Source organism: Apteryx mantelli, chromosome 2 (genome assembly GCF_036417845.1).
Source record: "Apteryx mantelli isolate bAptMan1 chromosome 2, bAptMan1.hap1, whole genome shotgun sequence".
NCBI lineage: Eukaryota > Metazoa > Chordata > Aves > Apterygiformes > Apterygidae > Apteryx > Apteryx mantelli.
Genome location: NC_089979.1, coordinates 169,703,118 through 169,717,468, shown reverse-complemented (window position 1 = coordinate 169,717,468; position 14,351 = coordinate 169,703,118). Strand labels below are relative to the sequence as shown.

The 14,351-nt window shown below is 45.1% G+C and overlaps 1 protein-coding gene across 1 annotated transcript in view; it reads left to right on the top strand.

Moving 5' to 3' along the window:
- The first annotated feature begins 321 nt into the window (after positions 1-321).
- Positions 322-14,351, top strand: part of LOC106483823 (obscurin-like) — a 177,615-nt gene continuing 163,585 nt past the window's right edge. Inside the window, exons 1-3 of the mRNA XM_067292221.1 lie at positions 322-1,453; positions 9,701-9,970; positions 12,688-12,948. Of these exons, the coding sequence (XP_067148322.1) occupies positions 322-1,453; positions 9,701-9,970; positions 12,688-12,948 (1,663 nt within the window). The remainder of the gene's footprint in view (positions 1,454-9,700; positions 9,971-12,687; positions 12,949-14,351) is intronic.

Sequence of the window (14,351 nt, the reverse complement as noted above, 5' to 3'; positions counted from 1 at the left end):
TTTAAGGCTGAAAGGGACCATTATGTTATTTCCGTATGAACTCCCAAGGGTTGTACTTTACCCAGTGATCCTTGTGGGGAAGTGAGCTACCTTCTCCTTTAGTGGATTCACATCACTGAGCTGAAATCTAAGAAATCTGTAAGACCTAAAATGTTCCAAGACCTTTTCACCCATAATAAGAGGGACAACGAAAATATCATCCAACTAGATTGTTCTAGATGACAAGCATCCTGATGCCATGGAAGTGTAGCAATTCTTTGCCTCCACTATTTAATCTGCTTTCTCTTGCTATTTTTCTTTCTCATTCTTTAGGAAACCAAGATGGATTACAGCTCGTTTAGTGGAGTCCCCCGGTTCTTGACCCGGCCTAAGGCCTTTATGGTCTCTGTGGGGAAGGATGCCACCTTGAGTTGCCAGATCATTGGAAACCCCATTCCAGCTGTGAGCTGGGAAAAGGATAAACTTCCAGTCCAGTCTGGAGGAAGGTTTAAAACCGCCGAAGATGGGGATCTCTACCGGCTAACAATCTATGACCTGAGCCTAGAGGACAGTGGCCAGTACATCTGCCGGGCCAAGAACACTATTGGGGAAGCTTTTGCAGCTGTCAGTATCAAAGTTGGAGAGGAGACCACAGTAACAGAGTCAGCCCCATACTTCATCCAGAAACCCACCTCCATCAAAGTAACTTTGGGAGAAGATGCTATGTTCAAATGCAAAGTTCAGGGCAGCCCGCCACTCTCTGTGAACTGGGAGAAAGATGGGAGACACCTGCGGAACCGGAGTGATGCCAACCGCTTCCAGATCGAGTCTGCTGGGGAGTCAAATGCGCTCACCATCCAGTGTACCCAGCTCGGAGACAGTGGCACATACACGTGCCGAGCAGAGAATCCCATCGGCTCTGCCAGTGCTTCAGCAGCGCTGGTTGTGGAAGGGCAGGGCTCTCACAACCCGGGCAGCAGCAGCTATTTTGATACCAGCTGCGGCAAGACTGTCTCCTTGTTGTCTCACTTGCAAAAGAGGCGGGAGGAGATCAGGAAGACGGATATTGCCCACGGCGCTCTTGATTCCTTGTCCGCTCAGTCTTATTCCATGACGGAAGGGCTGTCCGGCATCAGCTATAGCCTCTCCCGGGATTACGAGAGGGCAGCGGGCCTCACCGCCAAGGGGGCCCGCAACGCAATGTTTGGGGCGCTGGCACGCGCGTGCAGCGTAACTGAGGGGAAACACGCCAAGCTGAGCTGCTATGTGACAGGGGAGCCCAAGCCAGAGATCATGTGGAAGAAGGACAACGAGGTCATTTTGGAAGGGCGGCGGCATGTCATCTATGAGGATGACCAGGAGAACTTTGTGCTGAAGATCCTCTTTTGCAGACAGGTGGATAATGGGCTGTACACCTGCACAGCCTCCAACCTGGCAGGCCAGACCTACAGCTCTGTGCTGGTCACTGTCAAAGGTGGGTGGTTACCTTTGCAAACTGGGGTGGGGAGCCTTGCACGGAGACAAAGTCAATGCACTCCCGAATTGGCGTGGGAGTGTCAGAGTCCAATACTCTCTGACCAGGTTCTTTTAGATATTCCACACATGGAGGGTGTAATATTTAATGTCAAATTCATGCATTTGAAGATTTTGATTTTTTTTTTTACTTCAATTTTAATATCAATACTGATTTTACTTATTTGAGATTTTGATTTAGTGGTGTGATACAGCAATATACAGTGATACAGCAAAATCACAGTGCACGTGTAAGTTAGACTTAGCAATAGATAGCAATTACAATACACAGTTGAGTCACAACACAAATGTGATTTTCATTACTGGTTTCTATGATGTGCTCACCATCACGATAGTGGGCATCCCCAATCACCAGGAAGGAATACATGGGTTGAAACCAGCTCAAGCCCATTGCCATCTTCAAAATTCTTTCCGTGAGTTGTTTGGTTTTTATACTCTGTGTTGGGCTGAGCCATGTCCTCACTCCCTCCATGCTGATCTGGCTAACTAAGGGAGACATTCACAATCTTTTGATTAACTCAGGGGAGAAACATTTACACCACCATTGGTCCACTGTGATGTAGTCAGTTGATCTACTCAACTGATGTAGCTGTTTATTTAAAAGAGAGGTGCTCTCCAGTCTCCTTTGTACTGACATAAATTCAGCTTTTTTTGCAACAGCTGCGGTCAGTCACTCCCTGTTCTTCCCTGAGCTTCATGGGCTCATGGTCTCTGCCCATCTCTTCTGAGCCTTCTTCCTTTGCAGGAGTTTATCGGTCGGTCACAGGGAGTATGAGCAAAGCTTCTGCCACAAAGCTGCGGCAAGGGAGATGTGGATTAGATGTGAAGAAAAGTCCTCTTAGCTGTAAAGGGTGTTAACCACTCGAATAGATGACCTGGGGAGAGGGAGAGCATCATCACTGGGGATTTATAAGAAGGGCGTAAACAAGCGTCAGTGAGGGTTGGATGATGTAGAACTGGCCTATTGTGGGGCAGCTGGGATGGACTAGATCTTTAAAGCTCTCTTGCAGCCTGGTCCTATAGTAATCTAAGAAATCTGTTACCATCCTTTGGTTCAGTGACTGCAAAAGCCCCATCCTACCCTCCAGGGCTTAATCAAACCTCACATGTGCCAGTTTAAGCAGTAGTAGGGGAAACTCCTCCCTGCAAGCTGTGTGTGTCAGGCTGCCTTAGATCCCTTGGGGACCTACTCCAACTCTGATCGCAGCCCCCCTCAGTTCTCCTGCCCACCAGCGGCCTTGCTTTCTGCAGGCCTCCTCAGCCTTTTCCCAGCTTGTGCCAGTTCCAGGGTGCCTCTGCCCATTGTGGTCAGTAGTGATAAGGCAAATCTGAACTTGCCTTCAGAGAGTCCTCTGACTCTGGCGGGGGTCAGACTGAGTTCTTCAGGACTGTGGGGAAAAATGTGACACAAATATTTTTACAAAGGAAGTTCTAAATTTTTTAGCTGCTCTCCCATTTGGCAAGGTTTCAGGCAGCACCTATAAATTAACTTTCGGATGTGAAAGCTTTGCTTCTGTAATGGAAGTGGTAAAATAGACTTTTCTGACTGACAGCAAAATGTTTTAGAAATCCAAATGAGTAGGAAGGCTCTGTGTCTCGTACTCATCTTCAAGAGTCTCATCTTTTATTTGCTTTTCTGTTTTCCCTGTTCTGGACCTCTCCTTTCCCATTCACTGTCTTTCGCATCAGTGATTCATTCCCTGTGTCCATCAGAGACACCTAATCCATGGAGCTCTCTGGCAACAGTCCCACTCATTGCCATCCCTGGGAGGTGCTGAGTAGTGTCAGGAAAGGCATTTGGCCTCTTCCATAAAGCTTTGACTGCTTCATGAGCCGGGACTCAAAGGAAAAGACTGATCCTGGCCCTCCGGTGGGTGTTCAGTCTGAGGATGGCTCAAGCGCCATTACTTGCCCAGTACCTGTCTTGCAAAGACAAGTTTCTCCCCAGGGCCCGTGCTTATTTGACTGCACCAGTGGGTGCAACCCCTTCCAAAGGAGATGGGGCAAGCATGCAAAGCAGCAGGTCCGGGAGCAAGCAGCACGGGAAAAGGTTATTTATCAGTGTCCATTGTCAAGAGACATCTGTGAGTCAGAGGGATAAAGCAGAAATGTTTACAGTCTGTTTCTTTGCTACTCTATAGCCATGTTGGGCTTTCTGATCAGGCCAAGGCGGCATGGAAAAACTGTGTTTGTTGGTTATAATTAGGCCCTGGGTAATGACTCTCCTTTGTGCCACCAGAAGTCCTTCTCAGACCTTCAAAGACACAGCTCCAAATGATGTAGCCATGAAGGGAGCTTTTCATCTGCTATTTATGCCATTGGTGATGTGTTATTAGCTCATCTGCTGTCATGTTTTTGGGGGTAGGTCATCTTGCCAAACAATCTTCTCTTTGCTCAGTAATGCAGAAGAGGCTAAATTCTCCAAGCAGCCACCTTCTGTCAGCATGATGCTGCTGCATTGGTCTTTATAAAGGTAACAGCATATTTATAGAGCCTGTGGTACTGCATCCCCAGCAAGCATCTATAGATGCAGATACCTGGGAAGACAAGCTTCACAGATTTAATACTCTGTAGGATTCTGAGTCACACACAATTTAAACAGAAGAATCTGAGGGTATCTGTGGGTGTGTTAAAGGTAAGAACGCAAAAAAGGCCATGCAGCCCAGCATCCTGCCTCTAAGGTGGATATTAGCGGCCTCTCAGGTATGGGACTGAGCACAGGTCAGAAATCCACTAGTCTGTCCTCCGATACTCTAGTCTAGCTTCTAGGCCTAGGGGCCCCAGCACATTCATAAGCGCTTTGTTGAACCCAGGCCTTCCAGATCACTGAGCTAAAAAGAAGAGATTTTTGAGCTGTTCCTAAATGAGATGTAGTGAATCAGATGTGAATCTCCAAGGAGAGGCTACAGGGCAGATTGTCATCTCACAATTAAGGAAAACCTAGAGTCAGTTATTCCGATTCAGAAATGTGCTGGATTCTAGTGTTTTCAGCAGGGATAAAAATCACATGCCATGTGCTGAAATTCAAGCTGCAAAAGAAGTTACAAAATGCTTCCAAAGAGTAAACCACCTCTGACAAGTCATTTCCAGAAGAGCAGAGAGGGTGGCAGGAGCATGAATAAATGACCTGAATTTCATGAAGGCTTTGGTGATGTCTCTAGGCTGTTTGTAAAGTTAGCAAGAACAGCGTACAGGTCTCCACCCTTGCTCCTGGGCCAAGGAAGGTTCATCTGAGTAATGGAATTTGGGACTGGGTCCCTGAATTCAGAGGGACTAGTTCAGTAATCAGATACTGTATGTAAAGGTTAAAGGTTGCGAGTCAAGTAGGATAAAGAATGGAAAAACGGACTAGTACTGAGGCCAGTTCTTTCTTCCTCTGCTCTGAAGTGATTTTAGGTGACCACTGACTATCATGGCAGTGAGATCTGAGATCTGAAAAAGAATTGAGACATGAGAAATATGGAGGCACAGGGGAAAGCTGGAAACCACCATAAATGGGAAGAAGACCAAAGGTTGCAAGCTTGTCTGTACCCCTTTAGATTGCTTCCTTTGAAAAGATTCTCCATATTCTCACCATCATTAGATCATTTTTATTTGACAGAGGGAAAATTTGACTTTGAAGTAATAAATGGCCAGCCCATGGGAAGCCCAGGAGCAGGCAGGAGGAAATGCAGGCAGATGAGAAGACCAGCTCGGAGACAGATGCCTTAAGAAGGTTGAGGAGACGCTGGCTTCTTTGCAGCCTGCACCTGTTCTTAGCAAAATATGTGTTAGCAGAACCTGCTTTTGAAAAATAACATCATCTCATTGCTAGTTTGGTTGGTATGGACCAAACAAAAGTGTATGACTCTCTGGAGAAATATTTTCTCAAGACAAGCAGCCAAATTCATAGCTGGTCTAAGCTCTTGCAGCTACCCACTAACTCCATGAGCTGCTCCTGCTCTACGCTGGCTCTGGGTTTTGCTTTGCTGTTTCCATCTCACATTTTTCCCAATAGGCAGACTTTTGTAGATCTCTTATTTTGCAAGTACTTCTTTAGAAATTTTATTATTGGCTTCATTATATGCCTTAATGTGCATTTCTGCTTTGGCTAAAAACAGATTATAGGAAAATGTGTACAGTTAAATTGCAGAGAACTCATCATTTAACAAAAGAAATGCTATTGATACTAGAGATGAATTTAAATGACCTCTTGGGGCACTGTGAGTTAATGAAAATGAGTCATGTGCTGTTAGAAAGCAAAGCAGAATTGCCACCCAGACTGAAACCTCTGAGCTTTCATGAAATTACCTGTTTCTACAAATGATTGGTGTGGAGTGATCAGAAAAACATAGTTTCACGCTTTGGATCTGATTTTGTATTAAACTGCATCCACCTGAACTGCTCTGTCAGCTCTGTCTAAACTGTGTCTTCCATGCTTCGTGACACTCGTTTTCCTACTGTTGTGAGTGGTGGTGACTTGAGCAGAGATGAAAGTGCTTTTGTACTGTGGCAGATGCAGCTCAGCTGGGAGAGTGCCTCTTAGGAGAGGACATGGTCATGAAACAGTGAAACCATGGCTTCCAGAAAGTCAAAATGAACTGAAGAAAAAAGATTTTCTTGAACGCTCCTGAATATTTCAACTCTTGTCATTGTGACACAAATCACTTAGATCTTGTCGATGAAAATTCGAATAGTTGAATTTTGAGCATAATCAGCATTTTGCTGTGGAACATAGAGATGTATCAGAAATCACCTTTCTCATTGAATGTTAAATAACTTCTAAGTAGCTCTGATATTTAAAAGAACTATGTATGGGAATTGATGGCACTTCTGATCTGAAATGGAGGATTCCAGTGAGAATTATGTCTCATGTAACCTCAGCTGAGTGCACTTTTTGCTTATCTCCCAAGGACATTTTCAGATGTTATGAAAATTTGAACAGTAAGGAAAGCAGTAGATAGCCAAATGGTTTTAGCTTCTCTACTACATACTTAACATGAGCTGCCATTTATAATTACCTTGCAAAAGGGTAATACATGATTAATAGGCATTCAGAAATGAGCAATCAATAGTTATGGGATCTGACAGATCAAATATAGTTATCTGCAGGAACTCTTCCTGATGTACCTATGTTAGTCGTAGCACAGAATATTTCTGTATCATTTTCTACCCCTTTATGAATGGGAACTTTGAAATATATTAATTCCAGCCAAAGGTCAGAATACCGACTGTGCTGGGTGCTGTACAAATAGGTAACAGAGTACGCCTGCATTAGAGAGTTTGCAGTGTAGCCTGTCAAGATAAGACAGGCTACAGACCAACATGGGATGAAAGAGAGTGATATGGAGCTCTCCGCTCAACTCATCATTCGGGCCAGTGGGAGAATGGGCATTTTTGTTTATTTTCGCATTTAGCTAGTAATGTTGATCATCTTTAAGATGAAAAGCCAGTATGAAGTCTTAGGCTTCTTTCCTCAGGACATAGCTTTTTCATGTAAATATTATATGGTTATATAGTCAGACTGTGTTTATTAGTCTCCTAACAAGGAAGATCAACCAGCTACCTTTCATAGATCTTTCCTTGAGATCTTTCCTTGATTCTTCTGTGTTTGTACACTTAATAGCTTTTTCTTAGAGAAGCTTTTTTTTTTTTTTCCTTTCTTTTTTACTTTAGATACTGTTGAGTGACTGCAAAGGGGCAGGGGTTAATGATGTGGCTAATTGTTCTAAATACGGAAATATGCTTGTGTGCTTCTCCTGCGCGTCTCGTATTTCCTTCTGGCCCTTTGACGTGTCAGGGTGTCCTCATAGTCTGCTCCAGATTCCCTTGTATCTCATACATCACCATTGTATCCAGTTCCCTGAGGCTGGCGTCCTTCTGATAAATGCTTTCTTGGTCTCATCCTCTTTCTTGGTCCCATGGCGTGAGAGTTGCATCCACTGCATTCCCCTTGACCGCATGCGGTGTTTCCAGAGGTGATATACCGGATTGCAGGGCAGGAGTCTGAGCTGCATGTTGGTTAGAGAGAAGAGGAAAAATAACATGCCAAGGAAGGTCAGAGCAGGTCTGTGTTACTGTAGCTGAAGGCTTTTTTGGGAAAGACTTTAACAAGCCTTGAAATGAGGCACGTTAGGGCAGAACCTTTTCAAGAAAATAACCAAATCAACAAGATAAGTTAGTGGCAGGTGCTCATTTGGAGCCACACACCTGCTCTTGAGGTATTTTACAGGTTCTCAGTCAGGTTTTAATCTCTGGATGACAAGTGAGATGGCAGATAGCATTGCTCCCTGCTGGTGCCTGGGTGCCTGACAGGACAGTCCAGGCCGTGTTCAGCTAGAAATGATGGGAGTTGTTTGGGTGACAGCTGCAATCTTGGCTGTGCCAGGGGTGGGATGAGGGACCTGCAAAACTGAATGTATGGCTTTCCAGGGCTTGAGTTCAAAAGAGAACTAAACAGACCAAAGAGAGCCCTGCTCCTGTAACAGGCTCCTGCTTCCTAATGGTTGGGACAGGAGGGGACAGATGACGGACTCAGTTTTACACTGAACTGCCAAAAGCAGGAGAAGCCACTTTTACACCATGCTCCATCCGACTGGAAGTGTTGCGGGCTGGGAAGCAGGTTTTCATGCTGTGTGTGTGCATGAGCCTGCGTGCACATCAGCCCTTCTTTCTCAGAAGTAAGGGCAGTTTTGTGCCTCCTCTGCTTTTCCCTACAGCAACATACCCACCACACAGCTCTCCCTTTTGTAAAATGTTTTTTCCTGATTGCCAAAGCTTAGAGCTGGGATGTTTGAGGGCCTTGATTTTTGTTTTTCCAGACTCTAGAGCAGGGTGACTCTGAGCGGGATGTGCCACTGCAAGCATGGGATCAGGAATTTAAGAGAAATTCACTTCTGTCTGACGTTTAGGCTAACGCCTAGCATTACAAGCTGCTGGTGAGCATGTGAAATTATCTGCCTGGGAGTGGGTAGGGAGAGGGAAAAGGGAGTCATAAGAAAAGACTGGAAACGGGTGCAGTAGTTATCAGAAGATGAGGGGTACATGTCGGGATGTGATCTCTCACCAAGTGTGAGCAGTGATGCCTTAGCACTGGCTAATCCAGGTTTGCTGTGTGACTGTCCTGTGGCTGTGACCAGAAGCTGTCCTGTTTAGTTCAATTCTTCCTTCTCTATGTCAGTGCTGGGGTATCAGGATGCTCTCACAGCTCAGCTGTCACTGGATTTAAATGATATCTATATTGTTCTGTTCATAAAGTGTCCTCCATCACTGCCATGCGGCTGTTTCGCATGTTTGATCTACGCTCTGGTTTCTCCCTAAGCTGGAGCAGTGCAGCCCAGTTGCTGAAAGAAAGATGTGGCAGGTGGGAGACATGGGCTTTTTCTCTCTTCTTTTTTTTTGTTGTTGTTGTCATTGACAAATCTGATCCAGGGACTTTGGTGCTTTTGGGGAGAACAAAAAACTTCTCCATCAGTTACTTCTGTGCTTTCCCCCATGACTTTCCTGTGTGCACAGCTGCCTCTTGTCTTTTTGTGCCCTTTCAGATCCCTCCACTAAGCTCACTTCTGCTCCCAGACCCATAAAACATTGGTTCTTGTAGCAGCTGACCACCTCAACTGCTCACACTCCCCCAGAATGGCTTCCCTCTTTCCTCTCCCTAAATGTAGCTTGTTTGCTATTTACCCACCCAGAGAAACTAGTTTTAATAAAGGCTTTTACGCTGAAGTGAGGTGGCTTGTGCTACGTAGAGGATCAGGCTGGATGGTCTCTGCCCTCCATCTTGTTGGCCTATGGGACAGAGTGCAATGCAGAGAAGTTCACTGTGGAGGACAAGCAGGCCAGGAGAGCAGAGTCTGATAACCTTGTGCTGCACCAACGCGTTCATATTTCTTTGGATTAGAGCTAACACCTCTGTGTGGTGCTGTGTGGCAAGTACCATGGCTCAGACTGACACTTGTTCACTTATAGACAAGTCCCGTAAAATAATTCTGCTGGGATCTAGGATTTTATGGGCTAGAATGGCTCTTTTCTTACATGAGAGCAGAAAACTACTGCAGTAGGACTTGATTCTGGGTTTGGATGGTAGCTCAATACAAAACAACATCATTAATAAGGAGCGTTAGGTTTTTCTACCAAGTTACTTATTTGCACATATCTTATCCCAGACTCTCACAAATTCTTGTTTCTCCTTTTTTTGTATTCCCTTAAGAACCCTCAATACCCTTCAAGGAAAAACTGAAGGATCTTGAAGTTCGGGAGAAGGAATCCGCCACCTTCCAATGTGAGGTGCCTGTTCCTAGTACAGAGACGGCTTGGTTCAAGGAGGAAACCAAACTCCAGCAGAGTAAGAAATACAACATCGAAGAAGAGGGCACCTATCGCCGGCTCACTGTCCAGGATGTCACCACAGATGATGATGCTGTCTATATCTGTGAGATGAAAGAAGGGAGCAGGACAATAGCAGAGTTGTCTGTCCAAGGTAAGAAAGAGTCTTGCTACTGCAGATGATCCAGGTCTCGCCCTGAGATTCGCACATGAGGCTCCAGACTCAAGCTTTACGATCAGCGTTTGTCCCGTGTGTGCAGACAGTACAGCACAGTAGGCTCCCTTGCGGTGTGTGCAGATGAACCACATGTGGCTGGTCAGTGGGTCCCTGGGATCTCCTGGCAGGATGCATCTGGGATACAGGCTCACAGAGCTGGAAGAGATTGTGTTGCTGCACGATGACTGCAAATACATAATGGAAGGGGGCCCTGTGCTTAGGGGGTCTTCCTGGAAGGCAAAATCCTTGAGCTGTAACTTAGCATTGCTGCCTTTCCTTGACATGATCCCAAGTACTGAATGTATCCCCTTGCGCACTCTCACGCAGATCTTGGCAGGTGTCTTGGGAACACAGCGGTAAATCCTGTCCGGCAGTGGTGCTGAGTACACTGGGAAGTTGGCTTAGCAGCTGCATTTCATGGTCCGATGTGTGGTGCAGACTGTAGTCAGCATCAGTGTGATTTTGTCAGAAACAAGACCCACATTCCCTGACATCTAGAGCTGTGCTCTGGGGTCTGGAAAAATGAGGAGTTGGGGCAAAATGTGGATGTAGATCCAAGTCCAAGTTTCCCCAGAGTTTTTAGGATTGGAGTAGATCCAGGTGTAGGCTCTGGTATAGCATAGGTGTTTCACAGACACACAGCCACATCTGAAGGAGCACCTACCAGTGCAAATCCAGGACCTTCAATGCTGCTTATGCTGGTATTATTGACACGTAACAGGAATTGAAGACCTGTTGCAACAGCTCAGGATAGCACTTGCTTTGTCTCATTTAAAGCCTGTCTTTACAGCCACTGAAACCAGAAGTTCTCCACTACATAAATTGGTGTAAGATAAGAGAGCTGTGCATTCCTGATACGTGCTTGTGCACATTTCTTTTTTGTACCATTAGCAAGCAGACAAGAGTGTACTTGGGAGAAGACCTAAAGGGAAATTTAGCCCAAAGACATGAGAGTTCAGACAGACATCCTTTTGTTACAGCTCTGCCAGGAATGAGCCAGCCAAATACCGTAAGCCTTTTTGGCCCCAGTAGGACAGATGGTATTTGTTTTACTTGTTTGTGTTATGATACTACAACATGTTCCATTAAAAAGAGAGTGACTGAGTCAGGTGGAGCCCTCAGGAGGGAAAGGAGGCAGAGCCTTCTTGTGGGAGCCCTATGCCTGCCCCGGGGGAGAAGATTCGAGAGAGCAGGGTGGGGTAGGGATAATGTGAGAGCTTGGCAGGATGCACAGCTCCATGGCGCTGCAGAGACTGGGACACCGCTGAGGGCACCAAGGAGCAGACACAGAGCCAAGTTTAAGAAAGGATGAGCAGGGACTTTCTGGGGACTGCAGAGAGTCATCTGCAACCTATGAAGGTGCTGAGTTGTGGCCTAAAACCAAGCTTGAATGAAAGGCCCCATCTCTGAGGGCAGATTTTTTTTTTTTTTTTTTTTTAGAAACTTGTTTTATTTCTGTGAATTTAGTCATTCCCAGCTTGCCTGCTCTGATTTTTGATTGAATAAGACCTGGCTCTGAAGTTTCAAGTTTCAGTCCGCATGAGGAGCTCACATGAGAGACAAAGTCAATACAAATCATGCTCAAAGCTCTGGTCAACATCGGTCCACTAATACTTTTTAGAGGGCCCCACCTGTGGCTAAAATAATGACACGAATACTTAAAACTTGCAGCCATACAACAATAGTCATTTACATGTGTAACACAGCTTCATATTGTAAGACAAACAGGTCTTATGTGGGCATTGGAAGGAGTCTTTTCTTTCCAAGGTCATAGCATGGCTTTGTTATTTGAGAGCATTCTGGTTTGGAGTTGGGGTACTGAATCCTAGTGCCGAAAACATGTGCATGATCTGTTATTTCACAAAACAGTTCAGCATTGCTTCTCATTAAATAGCTTTGGGTGCTTTGCCTTGGTGAGGGCGCTTTTGCCTTGCAGGGACCATTCCTAGGGCTAAAGTGAGTCTCTATCTGTTGGTAGGGATGGTCTCCTGATATTCTGTCCAAACTTACCTGTAACTTTGAGACTATTCTAATAAGTCATAATCATCCGAATAACTTGGTAAGGCTACCAGTAAGTGAAGTTCATTCCATGCGAATTTCTGGGTTTGCTGTAAAAAGAAATCTCCGAAGTTCTCAGTGTATTTTCTTTTATGGTCAGGAGACCAGTATGTTTGGACCCTTGGTTATGTAACATGTTGGTCATTTGATGGAGGCAAAATCCTGAAGACAGCAGAGGGACCTGTCTGGTTTTAGACTGACCTACTTTAGCAAAGTTTTCATGTGAATTCCCAGTATATGCAGACAATAAAAGCCACATCAGTGTCAAATCTGTCCTTGCCAAGGCCACATACCTTGTATTTATTTAACACAAGATACTGCATGTTAGGCTAGAAATGTGGGTGACCATAGTCAAATAAAAGATTGTTTTTCTCTCTTTGAAGGCCAAAACGAGCCATTGGCATTACCTGTTCCGACTTGCTGTATAACACAGAGTCCAGAATTTCATTTAGGGATGTCTGCGTAGTGTCTATAATGTTTTGATTAGGTGAGAGCAGTTGGCTGGTTCTGGTGTAGTCTGGCTGGTCCAGTGTTACTAGAGACTTTAATCTGCTATATCTGCTATTTGCTGATCATAATTGGTTCCTCATTTGAAGGGAACATCATTAAAAAACTTCCGCGAAAGACTGCAGTCCACGTAAATGATACAGCCGTCTTCTGTGTGGAGCTGGACAATGAATGCCAGAAAATCCGCTGGCTGAAGAATAAAGAAGAAGTGAAACCCAGCGATCGAATCACCATCACATGCTCCGGCAAACAACACACCATGATCATCCGAGAGTGTAAGATGGAAGACGCTGGTGAGATTGCCTTCCTGGCTGATGAAAGCAGGACTTCTACCCAGTTCACTGTGACTAGTAAGCTTCACTTTTATTCAGCCTTGCTGTTGTATTTTCCCCAGCAAGCAGGTGCTCCCGTGTTAGTAGTGTTCTCTCCAAATACTGCCATGGTAAGTTGTGTGTTGGCCAAAGACAGTGGAAAGTTCTGTGTCTGCCACAAAAGGCTCGCTACCTGAAAGGGAACTTTGTAAGATTTTAGGGAGAGATCAAAAGAAAAAAGACAAGTCCTGGGGAAGAGCATAGCCTGTATGTGTGTTTTCTCCATACTGGTCTGGAATGAGTATAAAATGATGACTAAGTAAGACAGAGTACGGGCTATGGGACTTCTCCCCACTAGGAGGTGCCTAGAAAACAGTTTGTAAGTTACATACATGGCAGTTGTCCTTCTTCGTTGCACACACAACGCTGTGAATGTCCTAAACACTTACACCAATGTATAAGACAAGCTCTGTTTTCCAAAAGCATTAGGTTCTCTGAGGGGCATTTACCATTTCCCATTGGGGGGCTAATGCCTTTTCCAGAAAACAGGGGCTTCTCACTTCTCCCTCTCTCCTCTTCACTGAGGATTTGGAGGCGAGAGTTGGCCAGCATTCAGTTCCTTCCCTAGGCTCTGAGTCTCCAGAGACGTGAGGGTCTCTGATGAGTGCGTTGACTCTTACTGGGAAGTAGAGAAGGCCCCAGAGCATTCTGTGGGGAGTGTGAAGTTTATTTGTATTCTAGCAAGTAAAAAACTCTGTGAAAGAACATCTACGCAGGTACACACAATGCATTTCAGGTGCAGTAAAGTGTTTAACAAAGCTGAAACGTTTTGCTTTGATTTTAGCTTCTTAAGCTGCTTGCTTTACAATAAAACAAAAATCCTGCAAGGAAAAGGGAAGATTCTTCCTGCTAAAAAGTAATTTCCTCCCTGTCACCAAGACCAGCAAAGCCATGTCATTTCTTTTCCCCTCTTTGACACGAAGGTGCCGACAGATCCCTATTGATGCAGCTATACTGAAAAAAGAGACCTTTGGCTTGTTTAGCTTTACTTGGGAACACTGATGTAATAGGCAGGCTGAAGAGTTCCTTCAGCTGGCAAATCTGATCTGAGCAAGGGTCTCAGTTGACAGAGCTGTAGCAGCAGGTGCAGTGTGGTTGAGACAGGACCTGAAATGAAATTTTTGGTGAAATTGCCGTAATTTTATTAAGTTGCTCCTATTTTGATGGCACTGCATTTCCCAGGCAAAAGCTGCTTCATCTGAGAGAGAGTGCTACATTTGGTTTCTAGCCCTGCTGCAGTTCCTATTTGCATATTGGAAAAGTCACCAGCTGTAGTGTTTTTGTCACCTTTTCTCCCACCACCACCTCTGAATTGTAATTACTCAGTGGTAATAAATAAAGGCTTATAATTGCTACATGACCTCAGCTTGGTTGGGGCATGC